Raw genomic sequence first — 21436 nt, 5'->3', positions numbered from 1 at the left:
CTGAGGGATCAGCAGCCCGCGTATCACACGGGGACCCTTCGACGCATAGGTTTTTCCTGTGTCGCATCAGGCTAACGCAGTACGCTGACAGCTCATCCATGCAGCTCTTACTGATATATTTTTTACTTGTAGCTTTTGTGATATTTTGCGTCGCTTGTAACGCTAAATGGAATTCCTGAATCCTTTTTTGGTGTGTTTATTTGCCGTCAACACATCGCCAACATGAGCATGGGCAACACATGTTGAACCGCCGGATTTCAAAAGAATTGTCTGCAACCATTGTCATCAATGGTGTGAGAACATGGATGTGGTCACCGTGGGAAGTGTGCGGGTCGGTAAGGCGGGACCTCGAGGACCAGTCAGTAGATCCGGTGACACCGGACCCCCTGGTAGAGTTGGGCCAGTTGGGCCTACAGGACCCCAAGGAGTCATTAATATGACTTTGATCGAACAAAGTATGGATAAAAAAATCAAGGAAGGTGAGGTTTCCATTGTTGTAATTCACCGAGTGACGTGCATGAAACGAATTCTATGATTTCTAGCTCTTCAAATGTTCCCCAGGAGAAGCTGTGATGGCGCCAAATTGGAATATGCATTAGAACGTAATGACTCTGGTGGTGTCTTCGATTTGTACATCCCCACGATTGGATTCAGAAATGTATTCTGTGACGTAACTGACGAAGGTGAAAATTGGACTGTAAGTTGAATGAGTGATTTTTGTAGAAAATTAGATTTATTTTCAGTTTCATTAAAGGTTTTCCAGCGAAGAATGAACGGAGACGTTGATTTCAACAGACGTTGGGATGATTACGTGAAGGGATTTGCCAATTTGCAAGGAGATTTGTGGATGGGTATGACTTTGGTGTATATAAATTTTGTTGCCGGTTCTGTCTCGGAAACTACGCCTAACGGCCCATCATGGCTAACAGGAAGAACATGAAATAAAGTATTGTGATATTTATTACGACTCTTCAAACAAATATAAATCGAGCAATAGACACTTGAATACGTATACTTATACGGAACGGGCCTCGTTCGATCTCAAAGATTGCATTAGTTGTAAAGTTGCGATTATATCAGGAACGCTGAGATCATGAACCGTTCATGTAATCAAAATAAGTCTGCCAGGATGAAATGATTTTCTCCACAATCTCAAGGTGCAGCTATCGAGTTGAAATTACCACAAATATTTGCCGCGTCTGTTCCGTAGAAGAAACTGCATATTATTTTGATTTAAAAAACCCATTTTTGTTACTTTGGTCTAATATTGATAGAAGATGAGAATTTATTTTATGTTACAATATACCAAAGTCATAATTGTCACGGTCAGATCCATCGACCAAAATTATATATTTAAAATAATATTCATCCGAGACATGTTTTACGTTGTGGGAGTAACTATGGAGTAAAAAGTGTGTGAGTTAGTGTCACAGAGAAATTGATATTATATATCGGTATTATAGCCCATATGCATATATAATGCATATACCGAACTATCGATATAAATTGAATCTCATGATACCTTCTTTTAGGCCTGGAAGCATTGCATCAATTAACAAAGGGGGGTGACAATGAGATGAAAGTCAACATGATCACCAAGGATGGAGGCAGCTATTGGTTTGCTAAATACAGGTGCATACGAATTGAGATTTTGGTGCATTTTATATCAGGCAATAGAGCGCATTCAGTATCCGTTTGATTTGCCTGACACTTCACATAGAAGTATTTATGGCGTTATTTCGTCATAAGGCCGAAAATCACAATTTGCTTCGCGATTTGACTTTATTTAACGTTGGCGACAATTCTTATTATTCAGCAATTTCCGTATCGCATCCAGTTCCGACAACTACAGACTGACCGTATCCGGATACTCCGGAAATTCCACTGGCGATGGCCTCGCACATCACAACAATCGACAATTCACAACGAAAGACGCCGATAACGACGATGCGCCATATAATTGCGCTTTCGCCCGCGATGCAGGCTCATGGTTTGGTAGCTGCACCGGCAGCAATCTGAATGGACACTTCCGCAAAGAAAACATCGCGGGGCTTTGGTGGAAGGGATATTCCAACTTCCTGCGATACGCGGAGATGAAGTTTCGCAGAAGATCATGAATGGCTTCCAAATTCGTGATGCCTGAAAAAAGTTAATGAAATCGACTTGTGTACATACTTGTGCCTCCACCCCGCCTGATTCGTTAGTTAGTCTAATTCGAGAGTCTCAAACTCAAATGTGCTCGCGGGACAATCTCCTAATTTCTGAAAGCGCCGCGGGCCGCAGCACCAATGATAGAGGTATTCAATATAGGCGATTTCCAATTATATGCCTTATTTGACGGGACCTCGCAGATTGGCATTCCACACATTGGAAAATGTGATTTACTATTATGTGAATTCACACCTGGGACGAAAAAATCACATTTTTAAATATTTGAAGAAAAGTTTTGTTGTTCTTGGCATAGTTTGTCAAAATAATTAGTAATAGACAACATGCGAGGGTACATCACGACGCCGTAAAATCTGCCGCGTTATAATTTGGCAGCTTGCGGACATTTGACGGTAGGTAGGTAGAATATTTCAGAAATTTACCATAGATTGATTTGATATCAGAGCAGTACAGTTAGTACCACTCCAATTGTGTTTAGCTATTCTCTCGCGCACCAAAAACTTTCTCGCATTGTAACCAGAGGTGGTCAAAGTAGTCAAGAAAGCTACTCAAGTAGAAGTAGAAGTAGCGACGAAAAAAATTTACTTAAGTACGAGTAGAAGTACTTCTTCCATAAGCAACCGAAAACTACTTGAAGTAGAAGTACAATTGACTGACTTTAAAAGTACTCAAGTAAGTAAGTAGTGAAAACGATCCTAATTCGATCACATGGATTGTAAAAAGGTGCAAATTGAGCTATGCGGTAGGTGACGAGCTTGATTCATATTGATGCATACCAGCAGGTATCCAATTTTCTAGAGCATAAGCATTCGTCCACATCATGGGATGAAAATGATAGTATTGATATGGAAATGCGATGCTAATCCTCTGTGTTCTCGAACAGCACGTTTTAGAAAATAGCATGGTATGGCACCATCACCCATATTTTAAGACCCCTAGTTTAGTCGAAGAGCAATACGGAGAAGCTGTATATGATACGGTGTAAACACTTTGCGCGATTAGTAAACGTTAACATAAAATATGTGTAAAAATACCATATTGTGAAGCTTTATTTCCAGAAATTAAAGGCATTACTACACTTGCTTATATACTTCAACATGTATGTTCTCCAGCGTTGGGACCCCGGGAAATCCCGATCCCGGGATCCCGGGATTTGAAGCAATCCCGATCCCGGGATTAATTCGAATGAAATCCCGGGATTTGTAAACAGCATCTTGCAAGACTTACGCAGCGCCATCTTTTTTATTTTTGTTATAAAGCAGTGTCACAAACTCGACTGATTGTCTATATAATAATATGACTTTTTCGTGAATATTATACAATAATGAATCACATTTGCGCAATGTATATGGAATGCCAGTCTGCAAGATCCGCCAAATAAGGCCTACTTGGAAATAATATTACATACCTATTTACGGGTGGCCAACCTGCGGCCGTAGAAGGAAATTTGTGCAGCCGTGGACACGTAATTCAATTATTATCTGGTGGCGGGCGTCGACATCCAATTTGCGAATTTACGAATGAACTCCCGATTTATTGATAGATTTTAGTAAATTTTCTTCGCGTCATACGCGATTAAGTGACTTCGTTTTTCGATTTTAATATAGTATGTCCCTTTGCAATTAGAGCCCCACATTACAGATTCAAACAGCAGAGCGAAATGATGCGCCCCATATAGAAACACAAACTAGGAATCGTGCATTCCTCTCTATACCGGCAATCCTGATGGGAGGTCAAGAAATAACAGCATGCAACAAAGTGACTACTAATAAATGGCCCACGCGAAGATGCATTATCATATATATCTCGCCCTAAAATTTTGAAAACACGCCATCCATCAACTCTACCGGCGAATCTGATCACACGGGCTGAGGAAGGATAAATATTTTATAGCAATATCACATCCATGTGGACTCAGAAAGGATAAATGTTTGATAGTGATATGTAAAACTACCAATATTAATCACGAAATTCATTAGTAAATGTAAAAAAATTTTCTCGCTTCTCGCGACAATGTACAGACCCATAACATGAACAGTGACCACTCGCGATTTCGGTGACTATATGTTGAAATAGGTAATTCTGGAGCTCACTAGAAATGAACATAGACATCCTAATATGGGCATTAGCTGTCCAGCTAGCTCATTGCGACTATGCCCTGGAATGCGGCCGTAGACTTCATGAGTAGTCGAAATGCATCCGTGAATGGTCAAAAGGTCGGCCACCCCTGCCCTATTTGATGCTGTGGCCCGCCGTGACGGCCGCGTCATCAGAAACGACGAAATCGGCTTGCGAGCAAATTTGAGTCTGAGACCCCTGGTCTAAACGATGATACTCTTGGTGCTCTGATGGTTTTGGGGCAATATTGAAAGGAATAAATGTTGTTTGTGTAGCTCGTATGTGTATTTTACTACTTTTCTAATCTCGGGGAATCGCGATCCCGGGATTTCAAATTTGATCCCGAAGTCCCAACCCTACATTGCATACAACCAATTATGACGTCATAATTGGTTGTATGCAATGTAGCTAGATGCATGTTTTTGAAATTCTCCATTTGCTGACGATTGCCCTTGAAGAGGGTCAGCTCGAAAAGCTTAGGGTTTTAATATATTTTGCAATGAATATATTATTAAAATGTATATTAAAGTTCTGTACCCCAAAGAGTCTCTACTATTGGAAATATTTCGCGCTTAACCAAGGTTATTATAACAACCTTCGGTACGGGCTCATACATATCGGGTTTGAGCCCGATCCGTAGCCTGCCCTGATTCTCCCTCTGCGATACGGTGAACTAGCAATGGGTTCTATTCTATCACTTTGTTCGACTTCATCATCATTAGTTTATTAGCAATTTTGATCAGTTCATACACCACAAAAATGCGACACAATGCAAAGATAGGAATGTGTCGAAGCGACTTGGAGTAGGCTAGTCTATGGAATCGGACACCTACCTTGGCCGATAGGCGATGTAAAGAGGAGTCATGCACACTGAATGAAAAGTAATGCAGAGAATATATGACGCAAGCGACAAAATGAGGTGATATGTGCAGGGTTGTAATGACTCGAATCAAGATTCGACTCGAGTCCTACTCGAGTCACGATTTTTAGATGACTCGACTTGACTCGAGTCATTTTCTCAAAATACGGAAATGACTCGACTCGACTCGAGTCAATTTGTGTATTGACTCGACTTGGACTCGAGTCATAGCGCATGACTCGATCCAAGTCATATGACTCGAGACTCAGACGGCCAAGACCGATAATTCATTGTAATTTCGAGGAATAGTAAAGTAACCACACTATCGGGATTTCGTCTATTAGTACTGGTACTTGACAATGCGACCAGAAACTGCTAAAAATGAGGAAAACTACTATATTATAAATGCGAACCATTTGATATCACCAAACAGAGTAATACAAAGTGAGTTTAACAAGACTTTAACTGGAAACTGGCAGTCAGCGCAATGACTTGGACAAGGACTCGAGTCATAATACCGTGACTCGGACTCGACCCTCTGCTCGCTGACTTGGACTCGGACTTGACTCGGTGGTGAATTGTAAATGACTCGACTTGACTCGAGTCAAAACTATAAAAGTGAGATTGACTTGTGACTCGGATCCTTGTGACTTGGTTACAACCCTGGGTATGTGGCGGAAGGCGAGGTCGATGTCTGGTCGCTGTCTGGTTATCCTGAAGGCTATATAGTCAAATAGGTACAGACCTAGGCTCACGTTGAATTTCGTTTGGTAGAATAGGGAATACTACACATCAGTTATTAACCTATACATGTACTCCAAACAAGCAACCCATATTATATAACTTAGGCCTGCATGTAATGTTGTCGCATGCTGATTAATATATATGATAATAATCTTATTTTGCATCTCTCAAGATACAATACCTAATTCGAAACAGTCTGTTGAAGAAATCCATAACTATAGTGTGATAAATCTACGCGCAAGGACGACGTATGAACCACATTTTGCATGAATTATAATGACCACTTATTTCTGGAAGCATATTGCTGATAGCATATTGATGAGTGTTTTCGCCCCTGAGAGCGCTTGCGCCAAGGTTATGAATCACTGAGCCGCCGATCGAGATAGTGTAATGGTGATGCGTCCGGCTTCTTGATCGGAAGGTCGTGGGTTCGATCCCCAGCCGGGTCATACCAAAGACTCGAAAATTACTAGGCGCACAGCATCCACGTTTAGCATGGAGGAGAAAAAACGGCGATGCATATTGCATAGGTGACCTTACGGTCGCATCGCATCTCCGTCCTCAAAGCATCTCGATGGTACAGGCGAAAAAGAATATTATCTCTCTCTCTCTCTCTCTGTTTAATAGAAGTGTTACGCAAATGTCTTAGTTTGATCAACACGGAGTCCGCGAACCTGAGAGAACGCGTCACGCCTAGGGTTGCATTTAAAACAAAAATCAATTCAAAACAAACATGTTTAAAACAAGGCCTTTGTTTACAACATGTTTTTTATTGTTTTTTTTTGCTATGGCGTCACGAATATTTATTTCTGACGTCACAGTGGATTGACATTGACAATTGAAAATACAGGGTAAATATGGCTCCTTCGACGAAAAGGCCTTTCGACCACTGTCATACACAGACCAAAAATATCTTTAACCAGGACTACATCGCTATGCATCATTTTTACGGTCTTCGGTCGTCATCATCAGAACACCCATTCCGTATACCAATGATCTATATCTACGTGCAAAAACTGTTGAGCCGATGACGCTTTCGCGGGTTCCAGCCACCCCACATCGTACACGTCGACTATTTTGGGCGCAAGGCGTCCGTAGGCGCATACTACATGGTTTTTCGGACGTATTTACACAATTATGGCATAATTAGACATCGTTTGAAAAAAAAACTTTTTTTTTTCTTTTTCAAAAAGGCATTTGTTCAAAACATGTTCTAAACAAAGTGTTTTAAAACACTGTTTGTTTTAAATGCAACCCTAGTCACGCCATACGAAAACCTGTAAATTTTTTCGCGATTCGTGGTAATACTAATTATATTGCTTAACCCGATATCAAACTTAATTGACAAATCTCACCACCACCACCACTACCAACTCCTAATGAGATGAGTCACTCTGCAACTAGTAGGAAAGTCTATGTGCGGCCCATGGTTTCACTCTGAACCCCTTATCAAGAAGGCTGCAGACTCCTGGGTTAGAATATGCACGATTTCAAATAATAATTCACAAAAATTGATTCCATGAATTTTCTCATTTATTGATACAAGTACGCAGTACAATGAGATCGAAATTATTAGCAAGCACGAAAGCTGTGACCAATAGAACATAATTCCAAAATACAGTCACACGGCAGTACTTCATTGAAATCTGTGATAACAAATTACATACAGGATTTGAATGCCAAGGCTTCAATCAGGTTTCATGTCGAAAATTATAGTGTCCTACATATTATCATAAGTGCACCGTGTACGATAATTAGTGAAAGATAAGTTTGAATTAAGACTATACAAACTGCTCTTTGTGTATATGGAGCTTCACGTAGCATTGTCGTTATGTACAATACACACTTCATCTAATACTGCGTATATAGTGAACTTCATTGTAAGGATTGAACTTAAAGTTGGATATCAGCGGCAAGACCATGGTCTGCTTTCGGCAGAAGTTTCATGGTCGTTCATACAATCATAGTGAAGTATATATAGAGGAAATATATATAAACGGCATTTAAAAAGGAAAATTTAACAATACAACTCACTAGTACAGAAAACGTGTAAACACTTTTGTATATTGTATACATTTGAAATGTGTAAAGGTTGCATCATTTGAGCATGCCAAAGTGTAAGTGATTTGATTTATAATCTTCGATGCAGACAATCAGAGAATCCCTGCGTTGGTAATTTGCAATTGGTCAGCTGAGTAATATATTCACATTGAAATAAACCAGAATATTTTCGGCTGACACTCGTCAGGGGTAATCGTCAACAACTAGTAGAGAATTGGAAATAACATAGTGCATCAACAATTGTATCAGTTGTTGTGGCCAGTTGTGCAAATATAATCTTCATGCAATCTACCATATAGATGCCACAAAATGTTTGTTTCACCTCGAATCACATCGGTAGCGTATAGGTCTTTCCGATTACAACGATCATACGGCAAAGTTCCCTATATTTTTAGTGTATTAGGACTTTTTCGACAGTCTTTTCCATTCCCAGCGCATTGTTCGTATACTGATCAAACTCCGCTCTAAATCCGTGCCTAAATCCGTTCTGTGATTCTCACTTAAGCGCACAGTACTGATCATTCTCTTCATTTGGAAATATCCGAGAACTTCAATCGCCGGCTCGGGTAATATGGTACGAAGATCTGCCGATCTTCTCCTATCACGTAAAAAGAGAACGGCTTCTCTTTGTATTTGCAGTCGAACCTCTGGATCAGGACGAGACTGACGGTTTGCTTCTGCAAATAATGGATTGTGGTTATCGATTTGAGGAAATAACGGGATTTCCTATAGCATAATGGCCATAGTTGTAGATTAATATAATGGAGAAGCGGTATAGCATAAAATCGAGTTCACTAGGGTTGTCCAAAATTTGTAAAATTTCAAAAATGATGCGTAGAAAAGGGCTAAAGGCAGTTTCATTTTCATGATTTCATGTTATTATCAAATATTAATACTTTCGTTTTCTGATGGTACATAATATATTTATATTGAAATACACCCGAATATCTTCAACTGACACTCGTCAGGGGTAATCGTCTGCAATAAGTATATAATTTAAAATGACATTGCACTACAGCAATCGCATCACCAAATAGAAACAATACATCCACAGTTCCTAACCTGCTTTCGTACAGCGCCATCAAATTTTGCATACCGAGCGATAAGGTTCGATGATATTTCGGCAATTGTGGAGTGAAACAATTCTCTTTCAGTGATCGGTTTCACACACCCGTCCGCAGAGTCGCTGTAAATCATGCGACCTTGCGCTTTCACCATGCGCTTCTTCGGAACCGCCTCTATCGGATCGATGTAGGTGTGTTTCTTAGGAACCCTTAAAGCATAAAATAATGCTACTGTATACCAGGAGTTGAACAATTAGAAAATTATCAGCTTTTTCAGCTTTTATATTAGAATTAGAATTACTGAATTCTAGTTCAGTTAATATCAAACCAGGGTTCCTTGTCATAAGAATGAGAATGATATATGTACAATGTACATGTATACAGCAAGCTTCACTGATTTGGTACTACTGTTCTCCTTTTGCATTTTCATAAATACCAGGAATTATATTATAATTATAATTAGACCATTAAAATACTTCCAAAATTAGATTAGAATTAAAGCAAAGAAACGTTTGATTAATTAGATTAGAATTAGATTGCCGGCATTATCTAGTTGTCCCAGCCTGATTCTGGGGAAACACGAATACTTACCACGTCACTTTTAATCTTTGGTACGCGATAACTTTTCTGTTTCCGTCACATTCTTTGCATTTTCCGACTCCGGATCCGTGGCACCCCTGACAGCTAAAACGATGATTGCCATTAACGTCTGAATCGCGATGTATTGAATGTAAACCGAAGTAACTTACGTTTCGAATCCGCCGTTGCATTGTAAACATTCGGTGCTTAACATTGGCTGTAAAGTAGGAGAGGATCAGCATTGGTAAGTAGAACTGATTTCTATGAAGGATGAGAGGTCCATCGTGATATACACAGCATACAACCCAACCTTATTTGCTATGGATTGGGATATAGGCTATACAATACATTCAATTCGAAATTCAAGTATTTTCAACTGAATGAGTTCTAGCCAGCCCTCAAGATTACCGGACCAAGATTTGACATATCGACTTCACCTATCGACACATGCGCCATTGATATTCATCACTAGTCATTTTATGTTATCGCTTATATCTTTCCGTCGGGTGTGCAACTGTGCATGCCTCTTATTTCCATCGCCTAGGCTCAGGTCGGTGTCTGATTTCGATGAATACTCCAATTCGTTTTGACACCTTCCTATCTTTTCATTGTATCGCAGTCTTGCGGTGTTTTGAAATGATGAAATTATGATAAACTGATACTGATACTACTATTTTATGTGCGAGTTAAACGAAGAGTTTGCTAGAGATATCGTAAAACTTATAGACTTTGTTGCTTACCTCATTGCCAAATCCATGACATCTAGAGCAAGTCTTTTGTCCCGCACCCCCACACTGTGAACACTTTCCTTTTCCATTTCCGCCGCATCTGCGACAATAGAGTCAATGCAATAGATTAGTTTTCATCAAACGACCGGCTAGCTTCCAGTTTATCTTACAATTTGCAAGTGATCACTTTTTCTGTCGTCGGGACCTTGAAATACTCTTCACCCGCTTTTGCGTAGCCGTGATGACTAATATCGTAGTCCCAAGGAGACCTACGGCGGCAGGGCGGAATGTTCTCTCCTGTATAATCGAATGGAATAATTTATGGTAGCTATCAAACCATGAATGTATTTGTAACTGATGAGATGTCATTTAACCATCTCCTTAGTAACATATAGCACTATTTAGGAAAGCGAGTCGGACTATGTATACACAATGTGCATTACACGCACAAGTGGTTAAAATAGTCATCGTTGGAAGTCAAGTAGAAGTTGAAGTAACGTTCTAAATTACTTTTTAAGTAGAAGTATAGAAGCATAACTTTGCATGCTTGCAAGCAAGTGAAGAAGTAAGCATTCTACGCCTGGTTTTGTCTGGAATATTGAAAACTGTTAAGTAGACGAAGTATAGTCTAAAAACATATCCACTGGAGGATGTATTGCATCTAGGTAAATTTACTTGAATTAGAAGTAGAAGTACTTCCTTCTGACCACCTATTATTACACAAATGAGTATCTAGGCTACATGAGAAATTGACTCAGCTTGTATAAAATAAACAACGTACTTCGATACAGGAATATAAGCTTACCTTGATATGGTTTTGTTGCGTTTTCCATACTTCTCAGCTCGATTAAAGTGTTAATTTTGTGCTGAAAATGAATATGACTCATTAACAAATGGACAGGCGGTGTGAATCTTACAATGCTACCGTTATATTGCGACATTAATTACTAGAAATTAGAAATTTTCGAGCGGTGAAAACGCTGAGGCTACTACATATTTTGCAACCAAAAGACATGCGCCATGGCTTGCCTTCAGATACTTCGTTCTATTGTTTCGAACGAAAATCACATTGTATCACGGCCACACACTTATAAGCTTGTAGCGCGTAAGTAAGTATCATGATTTGTATGATATCATATTCATATTGAAATTAACCCGAATATTTTCGGCTGACACTTGTCAGGGGTACTCGCCAGCAACTATAGTAGAGAATTCAAAAGAACATTGTATATCAACAATCGTATCACAATATATGACGTCACCGGCATGAAATTTCGAATAGTCTGTGATATGCATCTTCCATTGACCACGCACTGATGAACTGGTGTTTTTATCTTAACACGATAACTGTAAAGTGTAAATGCCTTACCGGCAATATCAAGTTATCGCGAAAATATGCAAGCTGTGTAAGAAATAACGGCGCCGTATAGTGCTTAATATTCGAATGAATAAGAAAGCAATAATGTCAAGCTCTATTTACTGTTTTATGCTACAAACGCACTTTAGCGAACGTTACTCACTCATTTCCCACGGGTCGTTAGTAACGCGACGCGAAAAATATCTGCATCGTTTTTGGAATTTCGAGTTTTACTCTTCGATTCAACGAAAAGTATCATCCCTAAACCTGCGACAGTTTTCAATTCTGCAGAATAACTTGGCGGCTACGTAATGCTCATTTCGGTGGGAACACGCTGTGTTTATTGTACGCGGTAATTTATAAGGAGGCTGTGTTTACGACAGACATTGGCGATGTTCTAATAGTCAACAGATATTGGGAATGGAAAATGCCGGAGCGCCGATGCGGTCTAAACAATTGTGTTAAAATTACAGCTTAAAGTGCTTTACAAACTAGATTAGAATTAGTTTACTGGCATTTCGCTTTAGTTAGTTCAATTTGACAACTAGAATTATCTAATTGTCGAAGTCTGTATCCAATGAATTCGAAGTATTTACAGCATTCACGATCAAGTCGACATATCAATCGGCAATTTATCATTAAACTGCAGTTTCCTCGGGTAATATCGCCAGCATATTCATATGTGTATGAGCACTTCATCATTAGTTCCCGTATATGATGTATAATAATCGGTCGATAACAGATTGATACATGTCGTGACGTTAAGCTAAACTTTCCGCTCACATTACATAATGTATAAATCTGAAAATGTATCTGTATCATCCACAAAGTCATCACTTGTGAAGTTACTTGACTCTGAGTCAATAAAATGCATCGGTGTCATCCAGTCCAAGTTAGAATGTAGTTCCTACGCCTCCCTTAACTAGTTTGTTATTCAATTACGGTTTACCAGGCCTGATGCGTCCGCATATTTATATAATTAAATAGAGTAAATTCGACAAACATTTTATGAGGTCGTGTCTGATGTCGATTCGCGGTAACTGACCGGTTTGAGTAGTTCGTGTTCGTTTCTCGGCAGCGCAAGTTGAAAGTGTTTAACGGCTGATCAAAGACACATCGTCGCAATGAATCAGCAATGCAATTATAGTAATGGTAATATGTGTGAACACGAAAATGTGCGAACTTAATTAATTCAGCCACGTTTAAAAGTCTAGATAAAACAGGCGCGATTGCAATTAATATGGACTTATCACAACAATAATGTATAGTCGATGACGAGACCAACATTCCACAGTTATGATGCTTGATATACAGTACATAGATGCCTAAATGTACAATTAGGAAGTTTGTTATCCGGGTTGCTTAGATTCGATTCGACGCGTGGAAGGTCATTTCTAACCGGCAACACAGCAGACTTTTTATTACGTTGCTTTGCGGCTGTAGCGTGAAGCCAGCCCGCGATAATTTTAGTAAACAAAATACCATCGTAAATGTATTTTCGGATCGACAAAGTGCAAATGTGGGGCTTTCTTCCGAAAATAGATTAATAAAAGTTAATTGCTTTACGGAAGCACCCTTACACGATTTCAACCAAACTGCGTGTTCTCGTCAGGTTTTCTTAGCGGGCGATGAGGATCATGTAACAGTATCCAGATTTAATATCAGGTACATACATTTCAACGATGTGTAATTACCCGAAAGGCGACTTGGTAATCGGAACTGATGCATGAACAGTTTTCCGCCACTTTATTCGGAAGCCCCAATCGAGCGTCTGCGTGTTTTACGAGAAGTGGCTTGGCATCATTCCATCGCAGAAGTTGCATCCTGAAAGACACAGAATGCATCCTGAAATGTACAAATGAATAAGAATACTCACACCGTGGAATACATATTCCCAGATGAAAAAGACACAGACGGAGATACTCATGTTACATATAGATGACGTCAACGTATATAGTGTTGTTGTGACATGCAGGCAAACCGCTATCCAGTATCTGTCGCCATCCGCGCCAGAGGCAATCTCGTGCTTTCACAAGTTATCGGCCTATTAACGATAAAGCATTACCGAGGAAAGTATGCCTACTGTATTGCATAACGCTAAATATAGTCGCAGTCTTAGGATGAAATTCCACTTGAAAACACTTGACAGGGTTAAGACGGGCGCCGTGAATGGGCGGTCTGGTTTTGAGATATGGAAAGTGCTGTATGAAAAATTTTAGTAGTTTACAGCACGTTTTTTGGTCGCTAGCTTTTGGAAAACCTGCGAAATTAGTCACGTGTACACGGTGATGTACAATTGTACATGACTCGTATACTCAATCTCGGGGGAATAGATTATAGATTATACCTATACGTGTGACTTTCTCCATGAATGCACGACTTTCACGATATTCAGTTGTGACGTCATATTGGATTGACATTGACAATTGAAAATACAGGGTAAATATCGCTCACCTGGCGAAATATCTGCGTACCATTGTTGTTGAACCGACTATATTTTGAGCGTCCCAACCGTCGGCTTTGTCGGGTGGTAATTGTCCGTAGGCTCATACAATATGTTTTGTGGAAAGTATTTACTCAATTATGGCGTAATTGTACAACTTGAAAAACACATTCTCTTTAAAGGGCCTCTGTTTGAAACACTGGTTAAAACATGTTTTAAACAAAGTGTTTTAAAACACCGTTTGTTTTAAATGCAACCCTATTTGTAATACACATTTCGTATGCTGTGATACGACCAACCGAGGTTTCAAGGCTTTCGCAGTGGAAAATAGTATCGAATCTAAAATTTTCGCTGATAAAGTCCCTCTTAGTGGAAGGAAGGGCATAATTTCAGTCCTCGAAAGAATCATTATTCGAAAGAATCGTTGCGCCCAGCACGTTATGCGCGCCTAGCATGTTACGCTATGCCTTAGAAATTAACTTACGGTGTGTATTCCACATGGTCGCCGTTGATTACGGCCTTGAAATTGCCCGGTCTGCGGCCCGTTCCTTCCAACATCATATCAGGCGCAGACATGAGGCGGCAACGCGCCGGAAATTGGACCGCCGCCACTTGCTCATCGGTCTGAATGTAGGTACCTTCGTTGGCATGCTGATACGCGGCTGGAATGGTCTCGTACAAGTCAGACTCGAGTTCATACGGGACATCGTTGAATGCGTTGGAATGTGGCAGATAATGTGGTGGCGGCGATGACGGTAGGCTGTAATCACTGTCGCAAGTGTCGGATAGACTTCCATAACTGGAGCTGTATGTGTCGCGTCTCTGTTTTTCAGATCTTTTCCCTTGTGACGTCGAGCTGCTTGACTTACATTGAGACATCTTTCTGTCGCTACGGTACTGCGCGGAATCCAACACGTCCTGGTAACCTCCATGACTAGTCATTGATGTCGGTTGATAGGTACTAAAACGAAAGAGGTGACATTGTCATCTACACAAAATACGGCATCATTTTGCTTTCGTTAAGCGAACATGTTGCAGTAAGACAGCGCAAAGTATTCACCTTGCTAGTATAAAGTAACTTGTTATTATTGGGGGCAGTCACATGGGGTTATGTTCATAATTGAAGAGGTGGATTCCCTTATATCAGTGGTTCCCAACCTGTGGTACGCGTACCACTAGTGGTACGCGAAGGTCTTTCAGGTGGTACGCGAGTAGCTTCTGTTTTTTTTTCGACCGAAGGGAGTTACTAGTTCAGGTAAGGTTGATTTTGAGTTTTTTGAAGCCGTCGTCTCACGCTATTCCCCATCAGCTGCTAATTTTCCCTTATGCGTGGGAATGCGAGCAAGGATTTTCATCCCTGATGACTATCAAATCGAAGAAACGAAACCGACTCGTTGCGCCCATACATGACTTTCGATGCGCTGTAAGCAAACGTATACCACGCATCGACAAGGTAGTGGAAAATGAACAAATGCAGCAATCGCATTTAATAAATTGACTTTTGAATGTGTGTTGATATTTCATTATCTTGTTCTTCTATTGTGACTGGTGTTGAAAAAAAATTCCATAGATCCCATCAACCCTGGGTGATAATGTCTAGTTCAGGGGTGTCAAACTCAAATTGAATCGCGGGCCGGATCGAAGTCATGAAACCGCTCGCGGGCCGAACCAGTCAACGGAATCCCAAATGTTGCCTCGTGCCATTGCTTCTCGCTGGAATACTTTATTATCAATCATATATAGAAATTTAGATAATACACGGATCGTAGGGGTTTCATTCTAGCGAGTCGCAACACCATTATTTGCGAGCAATGAAATTGGCGAAAATACGATGTTTGTCCGGTTGTATACAATGGCATTGCCGGCGATACAAGTAGACATATTTCAGTGCCCCCTTTGCTTTAGTCCAGGGGTGGCCTACCTAAGGCCGTAAGAGGGAATTTGTGCGGCCGTAGACATGCAATTCAGATTTACGAATTGACTCCCGATTTCTTGAAAGATTTTAATTCATCTTGAAATTTTCTTCGCGTTGGGCGCGATTCAATGCGACTACATTTTTCGATTTTAATATAGTAGCACCCAGTGGTGGCTTTTGGGGTGGGCGAGGTGGGCGGTCGACCGGGACCCCCCCTGGTCGAAGGGGCCCCCCTATTTGGATTTTGCACTTTTTTCAAGGAGAATGACGAATAAACATGGAAATCCGTGTACCAAGCAAGAATATGATTCCGTACAGATGTGTCAATCATCATCAAATCACTGCATTTGTTAAAAAAGTCCGTATCCCGATAATCATCACGTCTCTGCATGCGGTAGAATTACTTAGTTTTGATGTAGTCTATCCTTGCACACATGCAAAACAGACATGGCCGAATCCAGGACCCGGCAAACCTTTTGCGGCGGTGAAAGATACATAATAATAAGCGATGCAGAAGGGGGGTCCCCAGAAGTTACGGATAGATACTTATAGGGGGCCTCCCGGTAAGTCTCGCCCAGCCCCCCCCCGTTCGTAGGGCCACCACTGGTAGCACCCTCCCTTTGCAATCAGAGCCCCACAGTACAGATGCGAACATCAATGGAAAATGATGCGCCTCACATGGAAATATCAGCTCGGAATCGTTTGCTCCTCACTATACTAAAAATCCTGATGGGAGGTCAAGAAATAACTGCTTGCTACAAAGTTACTAATACCAATTGCCTACCTGAAGATGCATCATAATTTATAACTTGCGTTAAATTTTCGAAAACACCCCTACATCAACTCGCAGTGAATCTGATCACACGGGATGAGAAAGGATAAATGTTTGATGGTAATATGTAAAACTATTAATATCAATGACCAAATTCATTAGTGAATCTGATTTTTTTTTCGCGCTTCGCGCGACTATGAGCACTTCCATCCTTAACATTACCAGTGACCACTCGCGATTTTGATGCGCATAGTAAGCCTACCATTAAATAGATTAGTCTGGAGTTTACCAGAAATGGACATAGACACCTTAACCTGGGTATTTGGCGTCCAGCTCGTTCATTACGAGTATGCCATGGAATACGGCCGTAGGCTACACGAGTACTCGAAATGTGAATGGCAAAACGGTTGGCCACCCCTGCTTTAGTCATAATCCGGCGTTATCCCTGCGTATGCGTTGAGATGAATACAAGATATTTAACTACATGCCAACGCGGACTTTGTAATTTGGTTTATTACTGTGGATGTGATGGATAATATAATCTTTTTTCAATGTACTCAGAATTGCTATGCGGGCCTAATAAAATCGTCGGGCGGGCTGGATCCGGCCCACGGGCCATTATGTTTGACGTCCCTGCCTAGTTTACTAGAATTTGTTAATACACATCGCATAGGTCAAATACGTGAGTATGACGTCATAAATGGTGGAAACGCGCGTAACTTATATAGGTGGTACGCGAGCACTGCATAAAACCTCAAAATGGTACGTGGGTGGAAAAAGGTTGGGAACCACTGCCTTATATAATCAAATTCGCAAAGATATAAAACTTAAAACGCAAACTGTTTCAGTTGCCAACTTGTTTCTTAGCACTACGGCAAGTTTTTGCTGCACTAAAATCGTGAGAAAGTTGAAAAATGCTTGGGAACGGAACAAAAGTGCACGTAAAAAACTGTCGCTAATTGGGACAATTCTCCGCTTAAGTCGGACACAGTAATAGGTATTTGCTCAATCATTTGGTATCGAAAAACTGTACAATACAACTAATCTGACGGCCAGGGCCGTAACTGCCGCACCCCAAACGCCCCAGTTGCGGGGGAGTCGAACTCGAAGGGGGCCCAAAATTATTTTGTGAATTAGCATAAATTATAGAGTATATTTTTGAAAATTTATTCAACTTTTTCAAAATTTTTTCGCGTTGTTCAATATCTTGATTATTGGGTACTCTTCCCCCAAGAAAAAATACGCAAGATTTATAGTAATGGGCATATCGGCGTTGGCCATTACCGCGTCACGACGCACCAAGACATATTATGTTTTAGGCAATGTATCATGCGACTGCAAGAAGTGTGCCAGGGCGATCGGCAGCGAGAATACTTTGGCCGAAAAGGACTGCCCTTATGCTGACCGAAACCTTCGTTATATATACAAAATACATGTAGGTATAATTATCCCTATAGGCGCCTAAATGACTGGCCCCGAATATTCCTGTCTTGGCAATCTGAACCTCACAAGACAAATACCATCCCGCAGGGAAAAATTATATGCCAGTGAAGAAATACCAATTTGAAATCGTGTGATCTTTCAGTTTAGTTCGTTTGGGCGAATCTATATTTTTTGATATAGCAGACAGGAGGTCACGAAAAAAAATCATGTATTGAAGTCATACCAACGGGTCCGCCCGCCCGAAAATGTTTAATTATTATTTACGGGCTCTACAGTTTCAGAGACACCTCACTCAGCTCTACCGGTAAATCTGATTAGGCCTACGTGAGTAGAGAGGACAATAAATTGATAGCAATGTATAGGCCTATGCAATTCCCGATCCTATTGGCCGATTTTATCATGGATGATCGAAATTTCCCGCGCTTGGCCCTGGCTCACTAAACAGTAAGCCTATACAAGTATAATTTCGTGGCAAAAGCGAACAACGTGATTGGGGGTCGGTTTCTCACCCTGTAGTAGTCGAAAAACACCATGAATACCAACAACAACAACAACAACAACAGTAGCCAGTAAAATTCGTAAAAAAAAGTTTTATTGAACAGCCCTAATGCGCACTTGCTCACCCTTTATCGCTGCTTTGTTCACACATCACAGACTTTTCTGCTTCCAACTCCAAACAGTTCATAACCTTAACACAAATCGACTCCTCTGGTTCCAGATCAAGCCGATTCAATCCGTGTGGCAAATCGCCCGTCAGAGACGAAATTGCGTCCCCGCTGTCGGCACCATAGTAGTTTAAATCATTCTGGACGACAGTAGCTTCTTGGCTTTTGCGGTTTTCCTCGAGCTCAGCATTAAGATGATTTTCTAAACAATTTCGGCGATGAGAGATGGTCTCTATAGGCATTGTTGGTACTCGAGTATAGAAGTGCAGTCGTAACTTTCTACTCAAATAGTTTTGTACTGAAAAGTAGAAGCAGTTTAATATCCTAACCCGAGTCCGTCTGATCATTTTCGGTTTGCAGATAATATCGAAATATCGGGCTGTTGCAGGTGAAAGAAATACTTACATTGAATAATCCCTCAATACGGCAAATGTCGAGTAGGCCACATTGTAGCCATCCGGCCTAGTTTTTCTATAGTTACTATTGGGAACAAGTAGGTGATATTGACATCCAATTCCGAGAAGGCAAAAAATTGCACACTGAGTTCAGAGGTTTATCGAAAAATGTACTGAAAGTTGTTACTCAGAGTATACGCAATCATCAATGCTAGACCGTTATATATATGCAGGTTACATGGATAATATATATTAGTAACACAAAAATACAATGCAAATATATGTGGTCGCATTGCTGCATCAGTGCATCACTTATGACTAAAAAAGTCCCTGGCCTTCAGAGAAACCCGATTCGTGATGAAAAAATAAAAATCGAATTCCAACATCTGCATTTGCAGATAAATCTTTTGTATTCCTCACAGCGCACACACAGAAATGTGCCATATCGTATCATAATCATATCGTCGTTAGAGACACTGCTTTAGCCATTTATAATTGTATTCATTCGGCCAATCAGTGTATTGCCAATTCCGTTGTTTGCGAATAAAGTTGTTCCCAGAATATAACCCCTATGATCCATAATACACAACATGCTCTATTTGTAACATCAATGAAAGAGCTGCAGGCATATACAGAAAGTGAGATACAAACTAACACATCAAATAGTCAAGTGATAACGTCGCAAGAAGCAGGGCAATAAAGTCTTATGAAGAAATACTTTGGATTCTTTCATGCATAGCTGGCAACCTCATAACGAAATCCTTTGACCAATTTAAAATATTGAAAACGGTTATTTACCGAGAAATAACGGCTATGCAGACATTCACCAACAAATTATCTTTCCTATTACGACCAAATTGTAAAAATAAGCACTTACTTTCGATAGTAGGTTCGGATAGTGCGTTGATATTCTGACCACGCGGGTCGTGACCCCCTTCTGCCATTGAAACAGTTCGGTATATTCTGTGATTGCAGTAATTTCTCTAGTGACATGCAGTATCGAAGCATTTGCGTTGATATAGGTTTAATTTACATGAAGACGAATATAGTCTACGTCGCCTCAGGGTAATTCCATGTCAAATCAACCAAAAATAGATTTCGTCTCCATCAAGTTTCGGATTTTGCTGGGATTTGAAACCATGAAGTATATCTGAGGAAATAGCAATTTATTTCGAATGAATTACATCGGTAGTTTTCACGTTATCACATGATGAAAAAGAGCTTTTATGTAATAACTTGAAAACTACGTATGTAATTCATTTAAAATAAATTGATATTTACTCAGATATATTTCATGACGTGACGGACATCATGTCTGGGGTATGTTCAGCTCAGTTTGTGCTCTGTGCTGCACCACAAGGGCATCAAGTTTGAGATACGTTCCGACTGTGTAGCCACTCGGCCGTCATGTTTGGGCATATTCGGACTGTGCTGCATCAATCGAACATCATGTCAGGGGTATGCTTGCACCGTGCTGATGCTCGTACACCATGTCTGCGGTATATGTTCAATTTGTGTTCAATGTGTCGCGTATCACTCGAACGCGTGGGGTAGATTTTTAATTGTTGTGTAGCCTACCCGTCTCCCGGTGAATTAAAATGAAAAATAGGCCAAAATAAAAATACGCATGATGTACAGAATTGAATCCAACACGAAGTGTGATCCCCGGCGATAGAACCGTGGTCGAAGATCGTGCCGGATGGCCCTATCCTTGCAATGTGAGTCCCGCTTTACAAATGCGACCAGCTGAGTGACATATTGCGCCCCGTGAATAAATGCAAATTAGAAATCGTGCTCGTCTCAAAGAAGTTTCTCTTTTAATTTGTTGTGGTACGTTCGCGGTGTGAGCGATATTTTGAGTGGTGAGAACTGTCGCCGGAGGTCAGCAAATAACAAAATGCATCAACTAAGTTAATAATTACAATTGGACCACCTGCGTTCACCCTCCAGAAACTCCTGAATAGTCTCACATTGTGGTATGAACATGTTCATGTAGCTGAAGATATATAATTATGAGCCTTCTTAATCTTTGGAGACATCGCTTCTATCAGGTCTACCAGTAAATCTGATAATGATAACGTATATGCAGGGTCGATACAGCCGTAAACCAAACGCCTCAATTGG

General features: G+C 40.5%; 2 protein-coding genes across 2 annotated transcripts; one reads left to right on the top strand and one right to left on the bottom strand.

Annotated features, from left to right (window-relative positions):
* Positions 1 to 1576: 1576 nt before the first annotated feature.
* Positions 1577 to 2117, top strand: LOC145455969 (ficolin-1-B-like). Its single transcript, XM_080333996.1, has 2 exons — positions 1577 to 1632; positions 1817 to 2117. Exons 1-2 carry the CDS (start codon positions 1577 to 1579, stop codon positions 2115 to 2117), a joined length of 357 nt encoding a protein of 118 aa, XP_080190122.1.
* Positions 2118 to 8440: 6323 nt separating this feature from the next.
* On the bottom strand, positions 8441 to 20256 carry LOC145455967 (uncharacterized). Its single transcript, XM_080333995.1, has 11 exons — positions 20190 to 20256; positions 18876 to 19119; positions 14607 to 15083; positions 13374 to 13503; positions 11128 to 11188; positions 10493 to 10619; positions 10335 to 10422; positions 9765 to 9811; positions 9607 to 9699; positions 9014 to 9224; positions 8441 to 8628 (listed from the first exon to the last, which is right to left on the bottom strand). The coding sequence occupies exons 1-11, from the start codon at positions 20254 to 20256 to the stop codon at positions 8479 to 8481; spliced, it is 1695 nt and encodes a 564-aa protein (XP_080190121.1). The 3' UTR covers positions 8441 to 8478.
* Positions 20257 to 21436: the final 1180 nt, after the last annotated feature.

Source organism: Botryllus schlosseri, chromosome 14 (genome assembly GCF_051294905.1).
Source record: "Botryllus schlosseri isolate E-star chromosome 14, Bs_hap1, whole genome shotgun sequence".
NCBI classification, from domain to species: domain Eukaryota; kingdom Metazoa; phylum Chordata; class Ascidiacea; order Stolidobranchia; family Styelidae; genus Botryllus; species Botryllus schlosseri.
Note: the sequence above shows the minus strand (reverse complement) of the source record. Positions and strands in the feature narration are given on the sequence as shown.